This window comes from Erpetoichthys calabaricus, chromosome 3 (genome assembly GCF_900747795.2).
Source record: "Erpetoichthys calabaricus chromosome 3, fErpCal1.3, whole genome shotgun sequence".
NCBI classification, from domain to species: Eukaryota; Metazoa; Chordata; class Cladistia; order Polypteriformes; family Polypteridae; genus Erpetoichthys; species Erpetoichthys calabaricus.
The window spans coordinates 249,070,571-249,098,513 of record NC_041396.2 but is presented as its reverse complement, the minus strand read 5'-3'; the positions used below and the strand labels follow the sequence as shown (position 1 = coordinate 249,098,513).

The window sequence follows — 27,943 nt, the reverse complement described above, 5'->3', positions numbered from 1 at the left end:
ACCGTTAAAACGCCGTTCCGTTTATCTATTTCTTCCCTCGGCGCTGTCCGTAGTTTGTCGGATTTATGATCTTGCGTAGACTGACCGTGATACAAGCATGGGTGCTGTAGCTCTGGCTGTCGGGTGGTATTCTGAGAGTAGTTCATGCTTTACACGGTGAAGTAATCGAAATACTTTGCATCTTAACTGTTATTATATGTATAAAAGATTCACCTCGGATTAGATTTCTTTCTTCGTGAACATAGGGCAATTTATACAGGAGGAAGTGGTATGTTCTATATACGACACAGTTACAAAGGTAAGTCAATGTATTCATCAAACGTGTTCCGTTAAAGTGTTGCGCGTTGACTTCAGTAGCTACATTTACAGTGACTGGGCTGTAGTGAGTTGTGCCATCAGAATGTAAAAAATCACTAAATATTTGGATGATAATCTCAGCTGTTTATTACGAATTTCCACCTTGATATCTGCTTTGGATTGAGTGTTAGTGGCGTTTTAACTTGAAAACTGTCTTTTGCCGTCTAATTGTCTGAACCGGTACCCCTCTGAACAGAAACCCGGTTTAATGGCGGTTTGGTTGAAAAAATGACACGGCACAAAGAGTGCAGATATCCATTCTAATCAGCGATCAGTTTAAAGGGATAAAATGTTACAATAATGTTCCGATTGGCTTACTATGTCATAATTCGTATTTTGTGTGTGTGTTTTAGCATTAAAATGCTTTTGAGCAGCAAGCATTTATTTTATATGGTGCATTTCATAATGCCATATAGGAGGTTTTATGAAATTGAAGTCAAATTTGTTTATATGGCACTTTTAAAATGCTGAAAGATGGTCAAACTACTTTACAAAAGAGAAAAAAAGTCAATTGAATAAAATAAATAAACTGTGATTTTAAAATAAGCAATTGGTGCAGCTGATCTTATTGAGCGGGGTTCCATAGCTGAGGACCCACTGCAGTGAAGGCAGGGTCACCCCACAGCTTTAAGCTTGTGCAGGGAGCAGACAGTTAAAATTGATTAGAGAGACCTGGTGGTTAAATATGGGAATGAGGTGATCTGCAGGATAGTGTGGAACAAACCCCATGAAAGTGTTGAACACAATAAAATCTTAAAATCCACCATTTATTTCACAGGGTGCCAATGGAGTGAAGCTGACAAGAGTGATGTGATGGTTTTTTTTTTTTTTGTACCAGTCAAGATTCAGGCTGCAGCATTTTTAAATACTGTAGTTGTAGTCAGGACAGAGATGTGTAAAACACCAGTGCTGTACTGTACAGTAGTCTAAACAGATTGAAGCATAAACATGAATAAACTGCTGTATTGTTAAAAGATAGGTAGTTCAACCCTAAGCTAAAAAAGCCTGTTTTTGATCCCAGAATTTATCTGTTCATTTCAAGTCTGAAATTTGATTCAAAGATAACCAAGGTTTTTAGCATAACACCTGATGTTTGAAGTTAACATCAACAGAAAACTTGGTCTACTATTAATGGAGGATGCAAGGCCCAAATGGAATAATCTGTTTTTGATTAGTTTAGTTGGAGAAAGTTTGATGCAATCCAACATTTTAAAATCCTCAAGGCATGAGTGTAGTGAGAGTAATCTTATCATTGGGTTTCAGAGGCAGTTGCATTTGGGTATGATCAGCATAACAGTGATACGGAATGTTATACTTATTAAGAATAGTGGAAAGTGGCAGCATATACAAAGAAAAAAAGAGATTGTCCCACAACAGACCCTTGTGGTATGCTTCAGGTAACGGGGGTCAGTAGGAGATGTTGAATTACCAAAGCTGACACTAAAGAACCAGTGATTTTGAGTAAAAAACAGTGAATGCTGGGTATTAATGTGAGGAGCAATAATTGGAAACATGTTATGTACCAACGCTGAAAGGCTATTTGGAAAATTTTTAATTGGATATGTTAAAAATAAAGCAGCCTAAAGACAGTGTTGTTAATATATTGGTTTACAAAAGACATAAATTTGTATTATATGATTAAGCACATTGAAAGTGAATGAAAGGATATTACTTACAGTATATTGTAAGTGAACTATAAAGAGAGCCCAGCTAGGGTCATAAAAGAAATCACACAGACCATAATAAGGCTGCATATAGCAGAATGAATTGTTACACAATTATTACACACATACATTTTGTAGTGTAATTATTTCCTTTCACATCCCAAAGAAGTATATTTTTCTGATCAATTTTTAAAAATTAATAATTCACAAAATAATTGTAATATTTTAATAACTATACAGTACAATAGTAAGTATAGTAAATCAGAGAACATAGTAAAATATTAATAATAAAATATCAGAGTTCAGACTATAGCCACTCCACAGTCAATATCCAAAACAAGTAAAATAGATTGTTAATACCCACTCATCCCACCCAAGTGTCCTGTGTTAAATTAATCATGGTGTGTCAAGGGCCACATGTGGGGAGTAATCATTTAAACCAAGAGATAAAGAAATAGGTAAAGGATTGTGGCATTAAAGCAAAGAAAGGGTAGAAATAAAGTATTGATAAAGATGTAAAGAAAACAGGAAAAAGTAAATAAGAGGAAAATGCCATGGCCTTGTCTCTCCTTTAGTTCACAGTCTTGGCTTTAACCATACTAGCAGCCTTATCCCATACGGTGTTGGTATTAGTTGTAGATTTGTTAGTTTGTGGTGCTGGAAGATGTAAAGAAAACAGGAAAAAGTAAATAAGAGGAAAATGCCATGGCCTTGTCTCTCCTTTAGTTCACAGTCTTGGCTTTAACCATACTAGCAGCCTTATCCCATACGGTGTTGGTATTAGTTGTAGATTTGTTAGTTTGTGGTGCTGGCTGTTTTTTAAGTGGATAGAGTTTTTGAAGAAGATCAATGTTAACAGGGTTAACCTGTTTCTGAAAGTTTCACATGCTAATCTAAAACATGTTGAGAGTAATCATCCTTAAAGTTTTGTGCTGATAGGATAAGTGTAGATGTATCTACTAAAATAAAAATATTTGGTGGATTTTTCAAAGTCCAAACCATAAGATAAAATGTGACATATACCAGATCCAAAAGAACACAAAGACAGAGCCAAAATATATGTAATAAAGTTCAAAGTTTGTTATGGGAGCAAAAACAAGGGACAATGTTGATTTTGCCAGTTGCTAAGCAGGATTAAAAGAATACATGTAAATGTGACTAGAGACTGTCAAGATTAATCTGCAAAAAAAAAAAAAAATGTATCTAAAGGTAATCATATTTTCTTAAATCAATCAATCAATCGTCTCTTCCCTTCTCTCTCCCAAATTGCACACTGACCTGCTACTATGTACAGTTTTGAGTAATTTTATCATAGGGACAATTGCACAACATTCTGCAAAGGAAGAACCCCCAAATATCAGCCATAATCTCCTCTGCATGAGAGTATTGCATTAGAAAAACGAAAACATCTTTCTTTGTTCATTATGTAAAGCAGAGACGGTGTTCCACAATAGTATTAGTTCCATGCATGAGGAAGGAAGCACTCCGGAACTTTAGCACAGAAAAAGACAGCAGTACCATAGGTATTTAAAATGCTCAGTTAGCAGTCCAACCAATTGCTCTTTTAAGGATCATACGTTGATTAATTTGATAAATTCATGCTAGTCACTAGCATTAGGACAGAATTTAGAGACCTGGGATTTCTTTGAATAGTGTAAATAAATACAGTCTGTCTGCTAAATACACCTAATGTTTGCCACCTTTAGCTAAATACAACTGAAAAGTCTACTAAATGCTCTTGCTTGCTTTATTATGATGAAGTTGCATTTTCATTCTTTGCCAGATATTTATGCCATGGATTTGCAACTTGTAACTTTATGTTTTGATCTGGAAAGATGCATTTTTAAAATCTATTGCAGCTGATTCAACAGATCCAGACAGAAGGGGTTTGAGGTAGAGCAACACGCAGCTCTCAGCCTGCAAACAACCTGCCTTTTTTTAGAAGAAACACTGTTTATACTGCAGCTCATATTGGATCAACTGTACAGACTGCAGAGCTCAGTGAAACTGTTGTTCTCATGTTAATGCAGAAAAAAATCATATCTAAAATAAATAAATATGAACTCTGGACAGCAGATCTCAGAATGACAAATAGAAATCGGGAAGTCGGTAGTTCATACCTGGTGGTTTTAGTTTTGCTCTCACCCTTTTCCTCTGAGAGTTCATATCCTCTAAAACAGCGGTTCTCAACCTTTCTAGTGCCACGACCCTTTAATAGAATTTCCCATGCTGTGGCGATCCCAACTGTAAAATTATTTCCGTTGCTTCTTAATAACTGTAATTTTGCTACTGTTATGATGTTGTTGGTGGTACTTGCCGCCAGTGTCAAGTCTGGCTTTCTTGACTCCATCAGCTTTGCTTCTAAAATACTGGGTATCCTTGCCAGCAAAGCTCAGATGCTTGCTATCAAAATGACGTTTCAGTTTGTTCGGCTTCATAGATTCGGCTGATAGAACTTCATTACAAATAACGCATTGCGGTTTCTCAATTCCTGCTGTAACTATTGAAGTAAAACTATATTGTAAAAAATCATCACTATATTTTCTTTTCTTAACGTTCTTCTCTACATGATCCATTGTCATGGGTTGGTTCGCTAATGAAAATATTATATAACCATAGCTTCAATAACATGAACTATAAAATGTGTGTTTATGCTTTACTAATTAGAAATGGATGTGATTTCAATTACGTCACGAAGTGCGTAAATCCCCGCAACGGCCCTTTCGATGTACTGTACAGTAATGTAAACAGTTAAAAATTATAAAGTTACGACAATTAAAACGTTTGAAAGTATTCTGATTCAATTGTCTGCAACATCTATCCTCAAATGACAATTATAGTAAAAAACTAGTAACTACCAATGGAAAAAATTTGTACAATAACAAGTTTTACACATTAGAATAGACAAAACCCATATTTCCAATGGTTTTAGGTGACCCCTGGCAAATCGTCATTTGACCCCCGACAGGGTCGCGACCCACAGGTTGAGAACCGCTGCTCTAAAGCTTCTTTTAGTTCAGGTAGATTTATGGGGCTGTTAATTCCGCAGCCTTTTTAACAGACAATTTGTAGTGTTTAACCTTAACAGAAAGTCCGCTACATGGACAAGAGCAGGTGTTTTAAGATTTATAAAGCAAATTGGAGTAAGAATCATGGAATTCATTGTTAATTGTATATGATCGTCAATTAAATTGTTAGCATTAGTTTCAGCATAGTATTAAAAGAAAAGGATTAAAATCTGCAGAGTCTCAATCCTAAGAGCCTGCTTAGATCATACATTCAGCGTGATACACTATTGGAGAATGACTTAAGCTCTGATCTTGCTAAAGTAAGTTTTGCTTCATAATGAAGATTTAAAATACTGGGTCTTGTTAGTTTAAGTTGAGCAGTGAGCCAAGTGAGATGCAGCTGCTTTTGTAAAGTCTCTAATGAAACCCTTAATGGTTTGCTGGATCATACAGGGAGAATAGCATGAATTATATGTTTTATATTGTCTGCATGTTGTTCATAGTACTGTATATTACCTAAAAGAGCAGTATTTAGGTGCCACCTGTTTCAGAATACACAACTTTCACAGGAGATCCCACTTTAAATGAGGCCAATATTTACATTGGAATGAGTAGGCATGAGGTAAGTATAACTATTAAATTAAAATAAAAATGACAGAATGATTTAAATATTGAAAACTGTACACCAAATTCAAATTGGTACACAATTTATGAAGAGCTAAAGTGAAGGGGAGAATTAAGGCTGGAGAAGAACAATTAATAAATTTAAACTGACAACTGTAATTTGACCCATTGTTTGAGAGTGAGTGTGTCATGTGGTGGTCTGGTGTCCTGTCAAGTTTGGCATCCATTTTGCACCTAAGGGCTGTTGGCATAGATACTAGATTCCCATGACATTGAGCAGGATATATTGGTTAGAAGATCAATGAATTAATGTATGTTTTCTTTCAGAAAATTTTGAAGATCAAAATACTGACACTCTTTATTTGAGCATATAACCTGGATGCCCACCACACAAACAAGAACAATATTTGAATAGGGACAGTAGGAAAAAATCTAACAATGTATAATATGGGTAAGGATGTACTTGCCAGTAGAGTTACATTTTGTGTTGGGTTGTTCAAAAAGTGATAGTGACTGGTACAGATTGGTAGTTTCACTGGTATCAGACTATCCTCATATTCTATCCTTGCCAGTGTTTGCTTGGGTGATTAACAGTGCAATACTCTTTAGCAAATCTTAAATTTTCATTTTTTACCTTTATACCTAGGTGTTTAATTCCTTGGTTATAACGATGAAACCCCCACCACGCCGGCGTGTTGCACCAAATCGCTTCTCTGGCGTTCAGGCAAAACCTAATAACAAACCAGTCTGGTCCACATGGACCCAGCAGGAAAGGAGGGCTCTGCTGGCAGCTTTAAAGCAGCAGAGAGATCAGAAAGAAATTGACACTAGCGTAATCCAGGAGAAACTTCCTACCCGCAGCCTGGAGCAGGTAGGTCTCAAAATAAAAGCAATGCACAAATGGGAACAGTGCTGAGAGTCTTGACTTTTTTTTTTTTTTGTAATTATGCTATGTTTTGTTGGAATGTTTCGATTAAGATTTCAGTTAGTTTGCTTCAAGTACTTGTTTTCCATTATTTTAATGGCATTAAATGAGTGGTGGTTTAGCTTTACATTTGACATGGTGCATATTGTGAAAGTCAGAGGTGGGAGTGTTATGATTGTTATGGTTATTTGTTTGTTTTCTGAGCTACAATTTTTACAAATATTTTGTTGAGAGCTATAAAATACTTTTTTTTTTTTTTTTGTAAATATAAAGGACATGCATGCTTTCATACAGTTTTATTACAAAGGACAGCAGTGTCAAAATATAAATCCATTTATAATAGCAAATTGCAAAATAAATCTTTTAAAGCCCTCTTATCTGTTTTTATTACACTAATAGGAATATGGAAGAAGTGTACACTTTCAGTATGTCTAGAAGTCGTTTCGTTTTGCTTTTTATTAAATTAATACTTTCTCCCAAAACAGTATTGTAGTCAGTTCTAGTCATCACAAGGGCAGTATGGTGCAGGTTATGGAAGTAGGGGTGGGTTGGGGGGTGGTAGAGGCATTCTGTTTCTTTGTGTGTGGGGGAGCTGGCTGAAATAGTTGCCTCTATCTTTGTAGGAAATGTACAACAAGCATTCTGCCCTGTCCTCTATGTAAATGTGTTCTTGGTTCCTATAGCCAAAACTGAACCTAATTTTATTTGGATAGCTTTTTTTACAGTATGCTGTGGAATAGCTGAATTAGTAGATCTTTCAAAAACGTTACTTCATTTTAAATATCATGTCCATTTCTTTTTTTAGCCTGACATAAACTTATAAATGACTTTTGCTATTTTCACTGCTGCTTGCTTTTATTTGTTACACGTGATCTAATCATTGGTTTATGGAACCAGATATGAACACTAATCATGGGCAATGCTAGAAGCCAAATGTAGTAAAGCATGCTCTTTTGAAGTCATATACCTATATGCATGGCTTATATTTGGCTTCTAACCAATATAAAGCCTTGTAATGTAAGACTTATTTGTAATATTGATAATGAGATCTGTCTTTTTAGATCACTGAATTTATTGAGTTCTTGAAAAGCAGTGTCAGCAGGCATGTTTCAAAGAAGTTATACAGCAGACTTCTAGAGGAAAAGAAGAAGGTAGTCCCGATACAAGTAAGCACTTACACCATGGACTGTGTAGTTAGTCTGTAAGGAAGCAAATTAGTATTTTCTGATTTTTATAATAGATTTGTGTTTCATCTTGTAGATGTGGACTGAGGTGGCTGAGAAGCTGACAGGACAACTAGAAACATCAATGTCATCAGCATTTTCACAGGTGGGCGGTAGCTGTGTTGGGAGGAATTTAATTTTGTTTGACATGTGTACAATTTTTTAAATAACAAAAATTGCTGTCCAGGTCAACATTCAAAAATAGTCAAACCTATCTATATTAGTTACAAACTTCTAAATCAGTAGCTAGACTACCAATAACACTTTGAGGTGATTTGCTTACCAATCAGCTGTACTGTCTGTATCTCATCCAGTAATTTTCTCAGCTGTCTTAGCTTTTACTGCAAATCTACAGTACAATAATTTGTTCTAGATTCTCATGACCCCTTGATTGAAGAACTATTTTCTAGTATCCGTCTTAAATACAGTGCATCCGGAAAGTATTCACAGCGCATCACTTTTTCCACATTTTGTTATGTTACAGCCTTATTCCAAAATGGATTAAATTCTTTTTTTTCCTCAGAATTCTACACACAACACCCCATAATGACAACGTGAAAAAAGTTTACTTGAGATTTTTACAAATTTCTTAAAAATAAAAAAATTGAGAAATCACATCTACATAAATATTCACAGCGTTTTCCATGAAGCTCGAAATTGAGCTCAGGTGCATCCCGTTTCCCCTGATCATCCTTGAGATGTTTCTGCAGCTTAATTGGAGTCCACCTGTGGTAAATTCAGTTGGTTGGACATGATTTGGAAAGGCACACACCTGTCTATATAAGGTCCCACAGTTGACAGTTCATGTCAGAGCACAAACCAAGCATGAAGTCAAAGGAATTGTCTGTAGACCTCCGAGACAGGATTGTCTTGAGGCACAAATCTGGGAAAGGTTAGAGAAAAAATTCTGCTGCTCTGAAGGTCCCAATGAGCACAGTGGTATCCATCATGCGTAACTGGAAGAAGTTCGAAACCACCAGGACTCTTCCTAGAGCTGGCCGGCCATCTAAACTGAGCGATCGGGGGAGAAGGGCCTTAGTCAGGGAGGTGACCAAGAACCCGATTGTCACTCTGTCAGAGCTCCAGAGTTCCTCTGTGGAGAGAGGAGAACCTTCCAGAAGGACAACCATCTCTGCAGCAATCCACCAATCAGGCCTGTATGGTAGAGTGGCCAGACGGAAGCCACTCCTTAGTAAAAGGCACATGGCAGCCCGGCTGGAGTTTGCCAAAAGGCACCTGAAGGACTCTCAGACCATGAGACAAAGATTGAACTCTTTGGTGTGAATACCAGGTGTCACGTTTGGAGGAAACCTGGCACCATCCCTACAGTGAAGCATGGTGGTGGCAGCATCATGCTGTGGGGATGTTTTTCAGCAGCAGGAACTGGGAGACTAGTCAGGATAAAGGGAAAGATGACTGCAGCAATGTACAGAGACATCCTGGATGAAAACCTGCTCCAGAGCGCTCTTGACCTCAGACTGGGGCGACGGTTCATCTTTCAGCAGGACAATGACCCTAAGCACACAGCTAAGATATCAAAGGAGTGGCTTCAGGACAACTCTGTGAATGTCCTTGAGTGGCCCAGCCAGAGCCCAGACTTGAATCCGATTGAACATCTCTGGAGAGATCTTAAAATGGCTGTGCACCGACGCTTCCCATCCAATGTGATGGAGCTCGAGTGGTGCTGCAAAGAGGAATGGGCGAAACTGGCCAAGGATAGGTGTGCCAAGCTTGTGGCATCATATTCAAAAAGGCTTGAGGCTGTAATTGCTGCCAAAGGTGCATCGACAAAGTATTGAGCAAAGGCTGTGAATACTTATGTACATGGGATTTCTCAGTTTTTTTATTTTTAATAAATTTGCAAAAACCTCAAGTAATCTTTTTTCACGTTGTCATTATGGGGTGTTGTGTGCAGAATTCTGAGGAAAAAAATGAATTTAATCCATTTTGGAATAACGCTGTAACATAACAAAATATGGAAAAAGTGATGCACTGTGAATACTTTCCGGATGCACTGTATATATTACTTCCCATAGTTTCCTCTTGGGAGTCACTGTTTTGCTGAAACTGTTCTGCTGAATTAATTTTTTCAATATATTTGGGATTTTTGGATTAGGTCTGCACTTAGCTTTCTCTTTTCAAAACAGAAGGGGTTTAATTCACTTAGTCTGTCACAGCAGGGTCTGCATTTTATCCAGGGAAATGCTTGGTTTGGCTTTTCTCTGTCTTTGCAAGGTACACTGTTGCATTCCATCTACTGAGGTCATGAATATTTAGTGCAGTTATGTGGAGTTGATAATGGAGATAATGTTGCACATACAACTGTTTTATAATATGTCCAAAACAAATCCAATTCATTTTACTTTTTTACTGTGTGTTTCCTCTAACTTTGTGTATTTTTTTAGTTTCTTAATCTTTGTACTTCAATACTTTATTATAAATATGTACCTTTTCTGGTATTTAATTTAAATAGAATTAATTGTAAATAGAATTAACTGTAATGAACCTAAAGAGAAAATGTTATGTTATGAAAAATTCAATTCTTATTGAACCTTTGACATACCATAGGTTTAAAAAAAAAAAAAAAAAAAAACATTATTCAATACATCTATTAATTCTTTTTCATACTGTGTTTCACTATTATTGGGTTTCCCAAATATGCCTTTTGTTAAAAATTAAATCGGCCAAGCCAGTATTATTCATCTATCCATTTCTGAATCGTCCTAATCCAGTTTATTGTAGTAATATTCAGAGCCTACACAACAATTAGTGAGATGGCAAGAACCATCAAAGTGCCTGGTAGAAACAGTGCTGGTCAGGGCCATTCACACACATTCATACTCGTACAGGGGCCAATTTGGTATCGCCTGTTACACTAACCAACAAGTCTATGGTAATTTTGGAGAAAACCCCATATAGACAATGCAATAATGTGTTGCCCAGAAGGGCAATGACTGGGTGTTGGCTTAAAATCTTGAATTCTGAATCCATGAAGTGGTGCCATATTTCTGTATTTGGACATAAAAGATTCAATTTTGGTTATTTTGGTTTCAGCACCAGGCCTCAATTTTTGTAAATATTCCTTAATATCTGCCTTTACATTATTTGAATTGTTAAGCCTGGCATCACCTCCTTCTCCTCCTAGTTTAAAAAGTACTCCACTAACCTATGCATACTTTTCTATGAGACTTTGGTGGTTCCTTATTATAGGTTCGATCCATCCTGGGAATACAGAGCCTACTTTTCTAAAAATAATGCAAATTCTTTAATTTAGTAAATTTGATTTCCTCTGTTGTTTGCTAACTTGAAGCCTCATACTAAACCTTTTGATCTGTTCAGTCTTAAGCTCAGAGCTAAGAGTGTAGTATTTTCCATGGCTATGTTACTTGCTAGTCCAGTTATCATTCAGAATTGGCAACCTATTCATACTTTGTCATTATGTTAGAGTGAACAATAACATCTGTATCCAACTCCGTAACCAGGAACCTAGCTCATTACCAATAATGTCTGCTGCCTTGTCTATTCAACACAAAATTCTCTAATTCTAATCTGTCCCTTGCTACAATTTTCTGTCTTTCTGTTGATACATTTACAGGTGACTTTTTTCATCTCTTTATCTCTGCGTCATACCCTGGTGCTATCAAAAGTCATCGTTTAAGTTTGTAAAGTGTTCAAAACTGTTGAACAGAACAACCTTTGAGTTCAGATCACTTGTACAAAGTGCACTTCTTCCATACTTATGTCAAACCATAATTCATTTGTATCTACCTACTATCGCGTATAGTATGTGTTTCCTCTAGAAGAAACTTTCTGGGCTTCATCACTCAAGCTTTTGATCTCTGTATATTGTGCTATATATATTTTTCATGCTGGTAAAAAAAGTCACTTTTATTTCTGTAGCGCTAATTTAAATCTGTAAAATCTGACCAAACTGCTTCACAATTAAATCATCTATTATAATCTAATTATAAAACCATCCCAAGAACCACCAATTGCTTTTGAGTAAAAAAGTTCTTCAGACTTCTCTTGAAACACTCTAAACTAGAAGACCTAATGTACAGTGGATGACTGTTCCACAACTTGGGGCCAGCTGCAGAAAAGGATTGGTCACCCTTAATTTTATCTTTCATCCATGGGTCAACTAAATGCAATTTGTCAGAGGATCTCAATGACCTTGGCAGGGTGGGAATGTAAACAGTAATGAGGTGTAAGATATGTTGTGGAGCAAGATCATTCAGTGTCTTAAAAACAAATAATAATATTTTAAAATCAACTCTGTATTTAACAGGTAGCCAGTGGAGAGTAGGCAAAACTGGCGCAATGTTCTCATACTTTTTGGTCCCAATTAATAGACAAGCTGTAGTCTGCATTGCAAAGTCTGCCTAACCCTGGTATAAAGTACATTATAGTAATCTAGCCTGGTTGATATAAAATAATGAACCAGGAGTCCACAGGATACTTCAGAGTTGAGACCATTCTTAACTGATAGAAAGAAGTGCTAATAATAAAATTAATTTCTTTGCCAAATTTTAAAATTAAAAAAAAATTAACCTTAGGTCACAAGATCTTGTGGGAATCTAAGTTTACCACAAGATTCTTTAAAACAGTTTTACAGTAAGAAGCAAGTGAACTGAAACAAATGCATTCTACCATACAATTCACAGTTTCAAATAAATAACTTTGGTTTTGTCTTTGTTTATTCTAATTAGGCTTTGATGTCTCTCAGGTAATCATAGACTGGCTGATGACAGTTATTGGTAATAGATTTCACAGGCATGAAAGGCTGAGTGTCATCTTCATAGCAATGGCATGAGAGGCCATACTTTTATGATGGAGCTAAGAGATAGCATATATAGACAATAAAGGAAGGGGTCCAAAATTAACCCTTGTGGAATTGCAAGAGAAATGTTGTATCCTTGATGTAGCTCCAGCATATTGACTCCTATTTGACAGATAAAGAATCAAATCACTGCACAGCTGTGCCCTTCATTCCAGCACAATATTTAAGATGTTTTAGGAGCACATTATGGTCCATAGTATCGCATGCAACACTCGCATCTAAAATAATTAAAACATAAAATAAGTTGGAATCAGATGTTAAAAACAAATCAATGGTTACTTTTAAAAGAGCTAATTCCGTGCTGTGTGGTTGGTAAAGCCCTGACTTGTAAACATCAAGAATATCATGAGATTGCCACTTGATGACAAAAACCTTCTTAAGTGTTTTGGACAAATATAGAAGCTTAGAAATAGATCTAAAGTTGATAGGAGATTCTAGGTCTAGGATTCTTTAATTAGGATTCCACTACTGCATGTTTAAAAGATAATGGCACTACAGATAGCAGAGACTCCTTAAAAAATCTAATGTACTGCCACCTATAACCAGAAAAACTTCTTTCAGAAGTCTAAATGGATTACAGTCTAACAAACATATAGTTGGTTTAAGGTGAGACTATTTTCATGTCATTAAAATGATCCAGTGTAATGTGCAGATAAATGAAATGTCTGGCAGTAGCACAGAATTATCTTATGTGTCACAAGTGGAGCCATTTTATGTACAGTTGTTTGGCTTGGATATATTGAATTAAATTCTGATTATTTGTTTATTGTTTTTAACAAACTAAGTACTGTGATTGAATTAAAAGAATCAATAAAATTAAGAAATTTCTAAGATAAAGGCTTCTTGGATCAACATTATGAATATTTAAATCTCCAAGCATTAAAATTTTGTCCCATGTTGGTAAAACAGTTCCTAAAAAAATCTCAGAACTTCTCATTAAAATTGTTTTCTCCTCTGAGAGGTCACCAGAGCACAGAGAAATGGTTTTGAATTTAAAAGTTGCATTCTCATTAAGTGCAGTTTGTAGGTACTATACATTCGTGTAGATTAAAAGACTGTACTGAAATGACTGCTTAAAAAGTTTCTACGTCTCCATTGCAGACCTGGAATCTCTGGGAGTTAAAATACATACATTCAGTGGACAAAGTTTGCCGAGTGAAATAGACTAACCCACAGGCATCTGAGTCTCGTCACAAACATGAAATTCAAGACTTGCAATGTAAAAAAGTCTTGTAAGATTATAAGGTTGTGTTATTTTTAGAGCAAGCACTGATCAAAACCATCTTTACCCTGGAGTAGTCCTCTGAATGGTCTGTCTATTGGACCCTCCTCCGCAGCTGCAAAATACTATGATTTATACCTCCGTTCCGAAAGTGCAGTATGGACAACAGTGATTTTTTTTTAAAGCAACTTGATTATCAGAGGTCCTACCACTGATATCTCGGTTCCAAGTTTGTCTTTGAACTTGCACCACCTTGTCTCCCCCGTCTTCTCTTCCATCCTGGGCATTTATTTTGTGGTGGAATAAGTGAAACAACACTTATCTTTTGTACAGTTTTGCATGAGAACTTAATATTGTCGATGTAATTTCTAGCAAACTTAGGTGAACTTACATAATCGGACGATTTTGATCGGAGGTTGATCGAGCAGAGTATCTCTCGTGTGTGTCGACATGTCATAAACAGAAGCTTCAATAGAAGCTTCAGTCACGAAGAACCACATTGGTTTTTGTAACTGCAATGCACTACATGAACGTCTGGGGGCAGTATCATTTGTTATTGTTTGTCAAGACTGCACACAGTCCTACCAACTAAGAAGAACGTTTGAGAAGAAGAAGAATGTAGAGGAAAATAAACGTGGTTGTAATTGCGAGTTAGATAGAGGAGGGGGAAGGAGATGGAAAAAAAATTGAGACAGAAACTTTCTAAAGTGTGGGAGCGCTTCACCAAAAAAGAAGAAAGTGGAATGTAGATTATGCAAAGCAGAGATTTCTTTTCATGGCAGCACCACCATGATGCATGCACATCAGAAACGCAAGCATCCTGGAGCTGTGATTCTGCTGTCTCTTGAGAGGTAAGTTTTAGCGAGTAAAGTTAGTGTCACGTGTTAACGTTGTTGTTTGTACTATAATGTGTATATCAAGGTTTCAACAATGATAGTTAACCCTTAAACCGACACATGCTTGGGGGTTAGTGCACCCCTGGACTCCAAATACTTTTTAGCTGCACTTTTTAAGTAAACGTCACAATTCACAAAGAAAATGTGAAATTTTAATGGAACACATTTTTTTCATTCAAAGAGCATCACAATTACTGCAACACTGATCATTTTACACACTGCAAATGAACTGTAAAAACTATTAAAAAAAACTACTGCAATAAAATCTATTATTATATGTTCAAGGTGCAACTTGAAGTCATTAATGAAATTTACACCGAGCCAACTGTGCATGAACTGGCAGCACGCAGGCACACAGAGGTAAGCGCTGATGCTTGCAGGCCAGTCTAGTGCAGTGGTTGAATCCCAGGGACAGTGATGCTGCAAGGCGCCAGTGGTCATGAGCTGGCTGCTCAACGAATATACGGCACTGACTGATCAGCTCCGGCGTGCTGGCAAATTGCTTTGTGAAGTGACTATAGCCGGATGCAGCATTCAATGAATGTACGTCACCGAATATACTCTGCTTCGGCGTGCTCCCAAATTGCACTGGAAACCGACTCTAGCCAGTTGCGGCGTTCAATGAATGTACTTTTCCAAATATACTCGGCTTCGGCGTGCTGGTAAATTGCGGTGGTAAATCGGCGGTTTAAAGGTTAAGTGATTATAATTTCAGTTATGTTTGCTAAGTGTTTGGAGCGATAGTAAACGAGTGAATAGGAGTAGCTGAGCCATCCTAGTTTTTTTTTTCTTCTTTTTTCGTATAATATTTTGAGTTCATTTGAATAGTAAACCATCCCTAATTAACGTTAGGTAACTTGTGTTTTGGAGTATATCAGTAATTAGCTTGTTACATATTTTAGTCTGTTATTTTTTTTTATTTTGGCATAATATAGTACATGATGTGATAAACTACAACACTGTTTTCCTTCAGAGTGTTATGATTAAAACATCTTTCTCTGTCTGCAAAATCATTCTTGTATATTCCTGCTACCTCTACTCCCTCTGAGCGTCTCTTCTCAGCAGCTGAAAATAATATATATATACACATATACATATATATATATATATATATATATATATATATATATATATATATATATATATATATATATATATACATACATACACACACAGTGGTACCACTGGTCACGACTGTAATACGTTCCAAAACTCTGGACGTGACCCGATTTGGTCGCGACCCGAACATAATTTCCCCATAAGATTGTATGTAAATAAAACTAATCTGTTCCACACCGTACCAACTGTATGTAAATATGTATTTTGTAAGCACAAAAATAGTTAAGTATACCGTAAAATGCACAGTGTAATAGTAAACTAAATGTAAAAACATTGAATAACACTGAGAAAACCTTGAACAACAGAGAAAACTAACATTGTAAGAGTTTGCGCTAGACCCTTATGAACCGCTTGCTGTAAACACTTTTTTTTTTTTTTAAATGAGTTTTAAGCACAGGGAAAAAAGATTAAATGCCACTTCTCTTGCGAAACTTTTCAAACTATCCTCTACTGGTTTTAAATTCCTCACCTTCATACTCGGAAGGACTTTTTTTTCAGCAAATCGCCATGAATCTTCCTGGCTTTCTCGCATATGATCGGCTCACTTACACTATCCCCTGCAAGTTGCTTCTCGTTCAACCACACTACCAACAGTTTTTCCACCTCTTCCAGCACTTGAGGCCTCTGCTTGGTTAACATTACAACTCCTTTTGCAACATCAGCTGCTTTGTTAGGCCCTGTATACGCAAAAAAAAGAAAATGGGAAACGAAGAATGGGAAATCACTGTCGCATATGAACGCGCATAGGGAAACTGGCCGCCAGTATTTTTGACTGAACAGATGTATCTTTTCCATTCTGCTACCTTCTTCTAGTGTAACTTTGTAGTCCACTGGCTGTTCACCTAAAACGTGTCTCTTATCACCTTTTTAGTATGGGAATAACCTTTTTATTATTTCAACATGTTTTATTCACAAAAATACACTTTAATTTCTTCCGGCTAATTTTTTTTTTTAGTGTTTTAGCTGATTTTGTTTAAATGAGCACTGTAACCTCTAATATTTAAAGTAAAAATGTGTTGGAAAATATAAAATTGTGACTAGGGAGCAAAATACTCCATTTCATACACCAGATGCACAGGAAGACTAAATTTAGAAAACTGAAATTACTTCTTGACAAAAAGTAAAATGGTTCATTGTCAATCGACATTATGTAATTAGGAACAGAAAAAAGTAGCAGTACATCCCTGTTTTATGGAACACACCCCACTTACTGTAGGTTACCACCTGCCTGTGTCATGCAGAGCAGACACTGACACAACTTTGGTGTAACATGGAAAACTAATCTTCCTACTTGGGAAAGTATGTCTTGATAAACTCTTTACCATTTCTTTCAGCCAATTAGTAGGAGGTAGCTTTCTTGATTTTTAACACAAATCAAAACAAGTTCAAGAACACTCTCTATGTGTAGAATAGTCTCATTACAGGATGATCCTTATAAACTGTTAACACTGAAAGGCCAACAAATTGAGGTGTTTCATTAAAGGGAGATGAGTCTAATTCTGAGTCTCACACTGTTGTTTTTTTTTTTTCTTTTTTTCACTCGCAATATCAAAGTGGTCTTTTTGGTTAAAAGTGAATCATTCTTATGTTTTCCAATTTAATATCCATTTAAATTAACATATTAAGGATCATATTGGTTTAGCATGCCAGAAGGGGATACTTGAACCATATGGAAATGGCCGCATAAATACCAAAGATGAAATGATTTGGAACCAATGATTATGTACATGTGCCTCATGCTTTATTATAAGATGCAATAAAATGCTGCAGATGTTCTATCAGATGGTTGTGGCGAGCGCCTTCTTCTATGCAGCGGTGTGCTGGGGAGGTAGCATAAAGAAGAGGGATGCCTCATGCCTGGACAAACTGGTGAGGAAGGCAAGCTCTGTTGTAGGCACGGAGCTGGACAGTTTGACATCCGTGGCAGAGCAACGGGCACTGAGCAGGCTCCTGTCAATAATGGAGAATCCACTGCATCCACTAAACAGTATCATCTCCAGACAGAGGAGCAGCTTCAGCGACAGACTGAGGAGATCGTTCCTCCCTCACACTATGCGACTGTTCAATTCCACCCGGGGGGTAAACGTTAACATTATACACAGGTATTGTCTGTCTGTATACCTGCATTGTTATCACTCTTTAATATTTTTCTTTCTTTTCTTTGTTTTTTATGTGCATATGTTATCCTTTTAATTTTTATATACCATATTTTCTATATTCACCTGTTCTATAAAAATATCTGTAGAAATTACCTGCTGTGTGCATCATGGCAGGTTTGAGAGAAAAATCACAAAACAAAGTCTAACACAAAGTATGATACAAATTTTGTTTAGAATTGTATAGAAAGCAGGAAGTGAATGGTTTTGAATACTTCATACTTCTGCCCTTCCCATAGCTGTTTTTTATTTTGATTTTCAGTCTTTTGGAGAGAAACACACTTTAATAATTTGTTAGAGTTTTTATTTGCAACTATTTAAAATTAATTGCACAGTGATTATTCAGTGCTTATTCAGATTTTAAATTTAAATTCACTCTTTGTAATTGCAGATGCTGACAATTGCATCCACTGAGCCATGCAGTCTACTTCACTCTTTACCACCAAAACGTACGTTTGTTACTGAAAGACCTATTCTTACTCGAGTAGACAAAAACCAGCAAGAACTGCATGCTCGAAATCAAGGAGGATTCAGCCCACCAGTTTCTTCCAGTCTGAATCAAGTGCTTTCTTTGTGCAAGAACAATACAGTAATCTCTCCTGCATCACACAACCCTGTTACACAAAATCCAGAATTGCCACAAACCATTTCTTCAGATTCCAGGCCAAATCTCGGAATGGCACACATTACTTTGTCTCCTTCCAATCAGGACAGCGTTGGTCGGGATGTTTTACCTTCCTCTTCTAGTGAAACATCCGTTTCATTACCCTCTGTTGTCAGCATTTCCCACCCAAGCTGTAATACACAGAATATTCTTACCACAAACTCCTCTGATGTGTATCTTCCTCCTGCAATCAGTACATCTAGTCTTTGCACGGCTACCCAGCAAGTTCAACCAGTCAAATGTGTGCAGGCATCAGGAATGTCGAATGAAAATGGTAACTCCTCCATAATTTACCCTAAACCTAATTTAGCAGCCACCCCTAGTACTTCTAATGTGGTATCTAATCAAACCCATCCCCAGACTTCTAATACCTTTCCTGCAACAAGTGTTCAACAAGATGCTTTAAATCATGATTCAACAGCCCAGCAAGCATCATTACCTCAGTCCTCCAATAATGAATCCAGTTCTGGAATGCCATCACAAAATTTTAATGTTGACTTTGAAAAGCTGTACGGATACCTAAATTTTGCATGTAAAGGAGGAAATGAGCCTCGCATGACTGCATTAGGTGAGTCCATCTTCTCTTATACTGAAAATATTAGTCAAAGCATTGCAACTAAGATAGAAACCAGTTTTTTATGGAAGATTAGCTTAATGAAATGAGTAATACACGGGCACGTCCAACCGGGAGGAGGCCCCGGGGAAGACGCAGGACACGCTGGAGGGACTATGTCTCCCGGCTGGCCTGGGAATACCTTGGAATTCTCCCGGAAGAGCTAGAAGAAGTGGCCGGGGAGAGGGAAGTCTGGGCATCTTTGCTCAAGCTGCTGCCCCTGCGACCCGACCTCGGATAAGCGGAAGAGGATGGATGGATGGATGTAAGCTATTATGAGTTATACTGTAAGTAGTCTTGTGGGGCCAGGCATGGTTCTCAAACAATCTATTAAAAAGTCTGTAGTGAATAGTGGCTACACCCACAGGGCTTCTTCCTAAAACACCTGCCCCCAGTATTTTCAGTCCGTGCATTTTAAATTGTTGCCAGGTTTTTGAGGGGGAGAGCAAAAGACTTGACTCTTAAAGAAAATAAAAAGCTAAAATTGCTGTTATCCATTCAGGTGTACAAGGTAACTGAAGCTTAATAATTAATTTACAGGTTGTAATGAGTGCTGCATCATTGGAGACAGACTGACAAACACACACATACATATACGCACATGTAGAAACAACCATAGCTCTTGGGCTCCACATGTTTCAGAATTTTCTCTGTCTGCTACAATATCTTTATGTCATTTTAACTATTGCATCCCTACATGACATAACAACAGCAAATAGAGCTTAGGTGAACATTGTGCTCTATGGATATCCAATGTGTTAAAACACTAACTGTTTTGCCATGGCATGCTTGCATTTCAAAGTAGACAGCAATTTCTTTAATTACTTTTTTACATGTGCAGTCAGAAGGTAGATACTGTTTAGTGCTTTACTGGTGTTAGGCAGATTTGTTGATTGAGGTGTTTTGAGTAGTGAAATCTGCATCTCTTGTGGCTTTTTTTTTGTGTAATCTGCTCTTCTAATGGCAGTCCTTTTAATGGAGTGTGACACGCCATTTATTTCAGATGTACATTTTGCAGTTCATATTTTCATGAATATACTGTAGCTGCCGATTCTTTTAAGCCTACATGGACTCCTATACTATTGTAATGCTGAACAGCAGAGAGCACACACAGCACGTGCAACAAACTATCATTGATATATACCATTTGCCTATTGATGTCTTCACATGCCAATATATAATCTGATGCTCAAAAAAGGTTCTTCCCTTGCATCAGGTTATTTTTTAAAATGTGCAATGTGCTGTCTACATGCAGGTCAAATCCTGTTATAGTGAATACCAAAGTAAGAAAATTTTCAGAATGACGAATACTTTTTGTGGGCCCACAAATCGCCTGCAACCCTGGTGACAATAGTACAGTAATCCCTCCTCCATCGCGGGGGTTGCGTTCCAGAGCCACCCGCGAAATAGGAAAATCCGCGAAGTAGAAACCATATGTTTATATGGTTATTTTTAGAATGTCATGCTTGGGTCACAGATTTGCGCAGAAACACAGGAGGTTGTAGAGAGACAGGAACGTTATTCAAACACTGCAAACAAACATTTGTCTCTTTTTCAAAAGTTTAAACTGTGCTCCATGACAAGACAGAGATGACAGTTCTGTCTCACAATTAAAAGAATGCAAACATATCTTCCTTTTCAAAGGAGTGCAAAGCAAGCAGTCAAAAAAAAAATCAATAGGGCTTTTTGGCTTTTAAGTATGCGAAGCACCGCCGGTACAAAGCTGTTGAAGGCGGCAGCTCACACCCCCTCTGTCAGGAGCAGGAAGAGATAGAGAGAGAGATAGAGAGAGACAGATAAAAAAAATCAATACGTGCCCTTTGAGCTTTTAAGTATGCGAAGCTCCGTGCAGCATGTCCTTCAGGAAGCAGCTGCACACAGCCCCCCTGCTCACACCCCCCTACGTCAGCGCAAGAGAGAGAGAGAGAGAGGGAGAGAGAAAGTAAGCTGGATAGCTTCTCAGCCATCTGCCAATAGCGTCCCTTGTATGAAATCAACTGGGCAAACCAACTGAGGAAGCATGTACCAGAAATTAAAAGACCCATTGTCCGCAGAAACCCGCGAAGCAGCGAAAAATCCGCGATATATATTTAAATATGCTTACATATAAAATCCGCGATGGAGTGAAGCCGCGAAAGGCGAAGCGCGATATAGCGAGGGATCACTGTATACATATTTCCCACCATGTTTGCTGCACTCTGGTTCCAATTCAGGTGGTTCATTGTGTGACGGGTGTGGCAACACGCTATTAGCGCAAGCTCCCAACCTCTCTTTATAACGTAAAATTCATGGAGACATAAAAATATTGTTACAACAGGACTGTAGACTGTTCATCATAAATAGAAGCTTGCCATCTGTCAGACCAGGATGAGTTGAATGGTATTTCATATTTTGATTTTAGCAGTTCAAAATCACTACCCCTACTTTGAGTGCCACCTTCATGAAGCATTGGATTAGTTTAGAAATGTAATACTCGGAGAGCAGTCTAATTGTTCCCGCCCAGTTTTGTGCAAAATTAACTCATGGTTGTTTCCAAACGTATAGATTATGCATCTGGTTTCAGTTAGACTGTACTGTAAGTCACCAGTAGAACGTTGTTAATATTTTTAAGTTTTCATGTAAGAGCCTTGCAACAGTCCCCCTGTGTCATCAACTCCTAGCCTGTTAGCTGTCTAATCTATATTTACTTGTGTGTGCTAGCACTTGCACATATGTAAAGCAGTTTCAATTGGTGCTGAGCGTGAAAGGTACACATAAAATATTATTTTTGAAGATGTTTCAATATAATTGCTCTCATCTTCTGCTGTTAATTCTGTTTTACTATATTACTAGCTGAGTTACCCATTTATGAGAGGTAGATTAACACTTCAGAACTGTAGATGGATAAACACCATTTGATTTAATTTTTTAAAGAAATAATTATTCAATTTTATAATACATATGTGAATAAATGTCATATGTGAAGCAACTGGTTCTTTATAAACAACACTTCTTTTTTATTTTGGGGAGTGTATATAAGCAAAGACCTGTTTGATGTCACTTATGAGCAATTAACATAAAGCTGTACACTAGAGGAAACAATTTGTTCTTAAATCAATGTCTGCAGTTTTCAGTATCTGAACTTGTGATTTGTTTATGGTCGTAGCAAAGCAGATTCTACTAGGAAATTGCAGATGTTTAAAAGAGAAAAGAAAATTGTTGGGAATTAAAAGTATTCTTGGGATAAAAACATTTGACTTGTCAATATTTCAGCCTCTATGTGGCTGTGAAGAGCCACAACATTAAAATGACCTGCCAAATATTAAATAGGCCTCCAAAACAGCTCTGACACATCAAGCATGGACTCAGCAAGACCTCTGAAGGTGGTCCCATATTATCTGGCAACAAGACTTTAGAAGCAGATTCTTTAAGTCCTTAAGTTGTGAGGTGGGGCCTACATGGATCTCTCATCTGGCATCAGCAGATATTGCATTTAAATTGATTTTCTTTCTAGAAGGCATATTGTTTGAAAATGAATTTAAAAAAGCAAAAAATAAGGAGCAACACATAGTGACTTTATTCCACAGAATTCAATTAAAGTGTTTATCTGTCTTAAGTTGATGAGGTTGTCCCTGGGGTAATGCGTACACAGCTTTTTAAACAGGTCTACCTTTAATTTATCCCTAAACTTTGACAGTTTGTCTTTTTGTAAAAACTTTTTGTATGTATCATTGATTTAAAACTGAAAAAGTAAAAAAAAAAAAAAGTTTTTAATAGCAAAATTTCTCAATGAAGCCATTCCTGAGGCCCCCCCTGAGTAGACTGGGGACAGAAAAAGGTAGCCTTTACCGTGAGACCACAACGAATATACATGTCAAATGTTGAGCTATTCTTGAGTGATTTCTTGACTTGCAGACAGATATTCATAACTTTATTTATATTGATTATAAGTTCACATTTAGCTGATTCCTTTATCCAAGGTGACACACAAGATCAGTTTATACAGCTACATTTGGGACCCAGTTGGAGAGACTAAGTGACTCAGGATGACAGAGTTAGTTGGAGGTGGGAATTGAGCAGGCCACTTTTGACTTTCAAGTCCAGTGACTTAGCCACTACATCAACCCGGAGTCTGTATAAGTAAAATAAATATATACTGTACTATGAGAGTAACAGAGTGTTGCACAGGTGAGAAAGTGTAAAGGTCGAATGGAATCACAGATTATTCATCCATCTTCTTAAACCACTTACCCAGATTAGGTCCACGATGCAGCTGGAATCTATCCCAGCAATCTGTGTGCACAAGGCAGGAACAACATCTGAACAGGGCACTAATCAATCACAGGCTGAGCTCACACGCAGACAGTGGCCTCTTTAATGACATCAGTTCACCTAACTTGCATGTCTTTGAACTGTGGGAGGAAATGCACATGGACATGGGAAGAACATGCAAACCTCACACATGGAATGCCTGGGACGTGAACCCTAAGTCTTACTACTGTTAGGCTGCAACACTGCCGCTGTGTCTCTCAATTACAAATATATATACATTACCGAATCTTTATAACCCTCAGACGTGTTGCATTTCATACATAACTTCATTTGAAAGTGACTTTGTACAAAATGGTCTTGTTTCCTTCTGATGCAAAGAAACCTAGATTGTGCAGATTGGAACCATGACAAAAAAGGAGAGGAAAGTGCATGATTAAAGAAGTAGAATGGCAATACCACCACTTCCATGAAGGTGTTTTTATGCCTATAGATAACAATGTAATATTTCATACCACTCACGGTTTTGAAATTGTAGCGCTTGCTTTTCTGTCCTTGCAATAAATAACTGTGCAGACCATGTGGCTCCAGCTTGGGCAGTTTGGGACCATAACAAAAAAAAAAGTCCATTAAATGCTTAACTAAAGAAAAAAGTAAAATGTAATAGGCAATAATTAGCCCCAGATATCTTAGTTGATATTCAAGCACGCTAGCGATCACACCACTATCAAAATCTGCATGGATATTTTTCTCCATTGATAGATCATGCTGTTGTATTCTTAAAAATTATAAGAGTTCATAAGAAAGCATAAGAATTACTTACGAATGCATTGAAATTACTTTTTTTTTTTTTTTTTTGTGTTTGGCACATCCTTACTCACCGGTATGAGAAAGTCACCATATATGAAATACTATTCACCTCATCTTGATGTCTAGTTATGCAAGATGTCAAGCGTTTTGGGGTTTCCCCTGTTTTTGGTTCTCAAGACCAAAAACGCCTAATATTTTGGACCATAATTTTTGGAGGAAATTACACCTTTATATGATAAAGAGTAAACTGATACCTGTCTAGCAAAAATTATCAAAAGGACTTAAAACTGTGGATGCCACATCATTGGATCCACAGGGGTTCACACCCAAATGAGATGTGATGGGTTAAAGTTACTCCTTTTCACAAAATGTAGAAAAAATTAGGGATTGGAAATATGGAGGGTCCTTTTATGCTATTTCAAGGTTGCTAATCACAAATATGATAATACTTTAGATATTTGATTCTTTACCGGTGATCCCAGCCCTCTAAGAGCCACTCCCAGAAGGTTAAAAATGAAACATTTCAAACATAAGCGTGTGGGGTATTGTTTTAAACTATTTCCAGGTCAATTATTACAACTGAGAATATTTAAACTTTAAACATTTGAACTGAAGAACCCGTTAGTGTTTCAAATATTTGATGCATTCATTACTGTTTATTATGGGCGGCACGGTGGCGCAGTGGGTAGCGCTGCTGCCTCGCAGTTGGGAGATCTGGGGACCTGGGTTTGATTCCCGGGTCCTCCCTGCGTGGAGTTTGCATGTTCTCCCCGTGTCTGCGTGGGTTTCCTCCGGGGGCTCTGGTTTCCTCCCACAGTCCAAAGACATGCAGGTTAGGTGGATTGGCGATTCTAAATTGGCCCTAGTGTGTGCTTGGTGTGTGGGTGTGTTTGTGTGTGTCCTGCAGTGGGTTGGCACCCTGCCCAGGATTGTTTCCTGCCTTGTGCCCTGTGTTGGCTGGGATTGGCTCCAGCAGACCCCCGTGACCCTGTGTTCGGATTCAGCGGGTTGGAAAATGGATGGATGGATGGATGGATTACTGTTTATTATGTACTTTTACCTCATGTAGTTAATCATTACATTTCTTATAAACACCCCGTATTGGGGTGGTTTACTCTTAATTCAGACTTTTTGTATTTCCAGCCACTTCCTCTCACCATGAGCAAGGCTAAAAGTTCTACTGAGAAAACAGTGTGCATCAAATTTCAAGTCTGAGCTTGGAAAAAAGATTGCATATAGCACAAATTAGTTTGTGTATTTCTCATAAGAGAAACTTTAATTTTAAAACCTGGCAGGATCTAATTAATAACATTTTAAAATAAACATTTGTATTGTGGAAATTGTCTCCCCATTTTTCTACTCTTAAAAGTTTTACTCTGGCTGTTGGCATTCCTCTCTTTCTCATTGGTGGGGGATGAATTGAATTAGTTTTGTTAAGTTTGAATTGCTTGTATGGAATGTTACTTTCTTTTTAATAAAGTCAATAAAAGAACAAAGAAACCTTCATTTTAGGCTTCCCATTAGACTGATAAACATTTTATTAATATCTTTTTTCTTCATGCTTTTTTTTTTAGAGTCTGCTGTCATTTTGGATCTTATTTTGTCTCTGCCTGAAGAGCTTTTATTGCTTGATGGGAAAGAGTTGCAACTCCAAGTGCGCCAGTGTTACGCTATGTTAATATCTGCTCCTTCAGCCTGTCGGAAGCAAAGCAGTGATGCCAGTACCAGAAAGGTTTGCAAGACTCCTCTAGTTTCAAGTATTTCAGAAGGAAATGAGAGTGCAACTGTTGGCCATGAAGTGCCCCTTTTAGGAAACCCCACTAGTCAGACTAACAATGAATGTGGCATAAATCCAGAGAGCACAGTGACTTGTAGGTCAAAAGAAAATGAAAAAGATGGGTCAGCATGTTCCAGCACTGCAGAACTTTGCCAAGAAGAAGACGGAACCATGGCTGCAAAAAAATCTCCAGAAACCAATCAATCAACAAAGAGCACCCAATCCTCATCTGAGCAGGGTGTTCCAGGTACAAGTAAGAAATCCTGGTCTGAAGTAGGGTTCTGCCCACTAAATCCATTTAAGTTTCCAGCTCAACTCTTGAAACGAATTGAGACAAATGGGGAGTGAAGCACCCTTGATGGATTTTTTTTTTCTTCTAGCATGTTTGTTTTCCATTGTTTGTTTATTTTATTAAGTCTTGATATGGTTGTAGTTTGCTTTGGCTTAGTCAGATATGGCCAGTGTTGTCTGTACTGACCAATCTTATTCATTAAACATGTTTCGCTGAAATTATACAATGCGGAGTTTTTGTTACCTAGTTTGCTTTCTAGTTATAAGGCAAAATTACTCAATTCAACAGTTTTGAGTTTTATTAGCATATTATCATTCTTATATTGACAGAATATTCTTAAATAATAAAGTAGCAGTATTTTCTTTTAATTTTCTTATTAAAGTATATTTTGAAACTGAAGGTGTTATATTTGCTTTATCAAACTGGCATATTGATGCCCAATTACATAAGCTTGTTGATCTCATTTGGCATGTTTTAATTTATTTGAAACGGAAGCAAACCTAATTTGATGACCATGCAGCCATAGGATGCTACACATTGTCCATAGAAGTGTTGAAACTGTATACTAATCTGTTTATCATTGTTTGCTAGCTTCAACAGCATATTATGGATTGTTGATTTAAATGTGTTTGCCGGCATTAGAAGAGGCTTTACCTACCAGACACCTGCAGATGTCAGTGTTGCTTCAAAGAAAGTAACAACTGAAAAGCTTGTTAAAACTAGGTACTGCTTTTAATATGTACTGCACACCACTAAACATTTTAAATAACAAAAAATAAATAAAATATTGAGGTTAAATATACAAGGTGACAAGTAGACAATAGAGAACATGAAGAGTAATGCAAATAAGTTGCAGCAAAATGTAGTTTAAATTTGTCTCTTTACCAAGTTGTTGAATTAAAAAAAATGCTATAAAGTGAAACACTGAATCCAGCTTATTACACATGTGTTATTTCATTCAATGACATTCCAACTGCTGTTTGGTAAAACTGCAGATTGTTGTACATTTTATGAAAAGTTTCAAATATTCACTCAAGTGTACACACAAGTATTTAATTTGTTTCCTTCATTTAAAATGCAAGAAATGCAGTGCTAAACCATTAAGAATGAATAAGCAACCAGCTATCATCATATAACCTGTATAGGTTAATTTATCAAAGCTTTTAGCTACAGATAGACAGTAACACATTAAGATCTTGTGTCAAATAGATCAATCCATAGACCGTGGTTACTAGCATTGTATTGTGGGTTTTTTATTACTAGAGTCCACCATTTTAAACAGTTCATAGGAATGCCAGGTAATGTTACAGTCCAGGTCCAAGTGTTGTGAATCTTCCATGTTTCAAGATATTCTGTTTCACTCAAGCACAACTTTTTTCAGTGTTCCTTTCTGAGGTCCAATCTGCACTGTCGTTGACATCTTTTGCCCATTTTATTCTGTCTCAGTAGTAAACTAAAATATACATATATATAAAAAAGCATGAATTGTTTAATACAGGTCTTTT

At 37.1% G+C, this 27,943-nt stretch overlaps 2 protein-coding genes across 2 annotated transcripts in view; one reads left to right on the top strand and one right to left on the bottom strand.

Annotated features, from left to right (window-relative positions):
* Positions 1-72: 72 nt before the first annotated feature.
* snapc2 (small nuclear RNA activating complex, polypeptide 2) lies at positions 73-27,905 on the top strand. The gene is made up of 6 exons (XM_028798005.2): positions 73-298; positions 6,300-6,524; positions 7,640-7,744; positions 7,839-7,907; positions 18,426-19,266; positions 25,944-27,905. The coding sequence occupies exons 2-6, from the start codon at positions 6,324-6,326 to the stop codon at positions 26,492-26,494; spliced, it is 1,767 nt and encodes a 588-aa protein (XP_028653838.1). The 5' UTR covers positions 73-298; positions 6,300-6,323; the 3' UTR covers positions 26,495-27,905.
* Positions 27,749-27,943, bottom strand: part of LOC114649531 (uncharacterized) — a 43,425-nt gene continuing 43,230 nt past the window's right edge. Inside the window, exon 15 of the mRNA XM_051924766.1 lies at positions 27,749-27,891. Within this exon, the coding sequence (XP_051780726.1) occupies positions 27,871-27,891 (21 nt within the window). The 3' untranslated portion in view covers positions 27,749-27,870. The remainder of the gene's footprint in view (positions 27,892-27,943) is intronic.

Bases quoted from the DNA above. Each gene is read 5' to 3' on its own strand.
- snapc2 (XM_028798005.2), top strand. From the start codon at position 6,324: ATGAAACCCCCACCACGCCGGCGTGTTGCACCAAATCGCTTCTCTGGC. The intron at 6,525-7,639 runs GTAGGTCTCAAA...CTGTCTTTTTAG, and splicing joins CTACCCGCAGCCTGGAGCAG to ATCACTGAATTTATTGAGTT. The intron at 7,745-7,838 runs GTAAGCACTTAC...TTCATCTTGTAG, and splicing joins AGAAGGTAGTCCCGATACAA to ATGTGGACTGAGGTGGCTGA.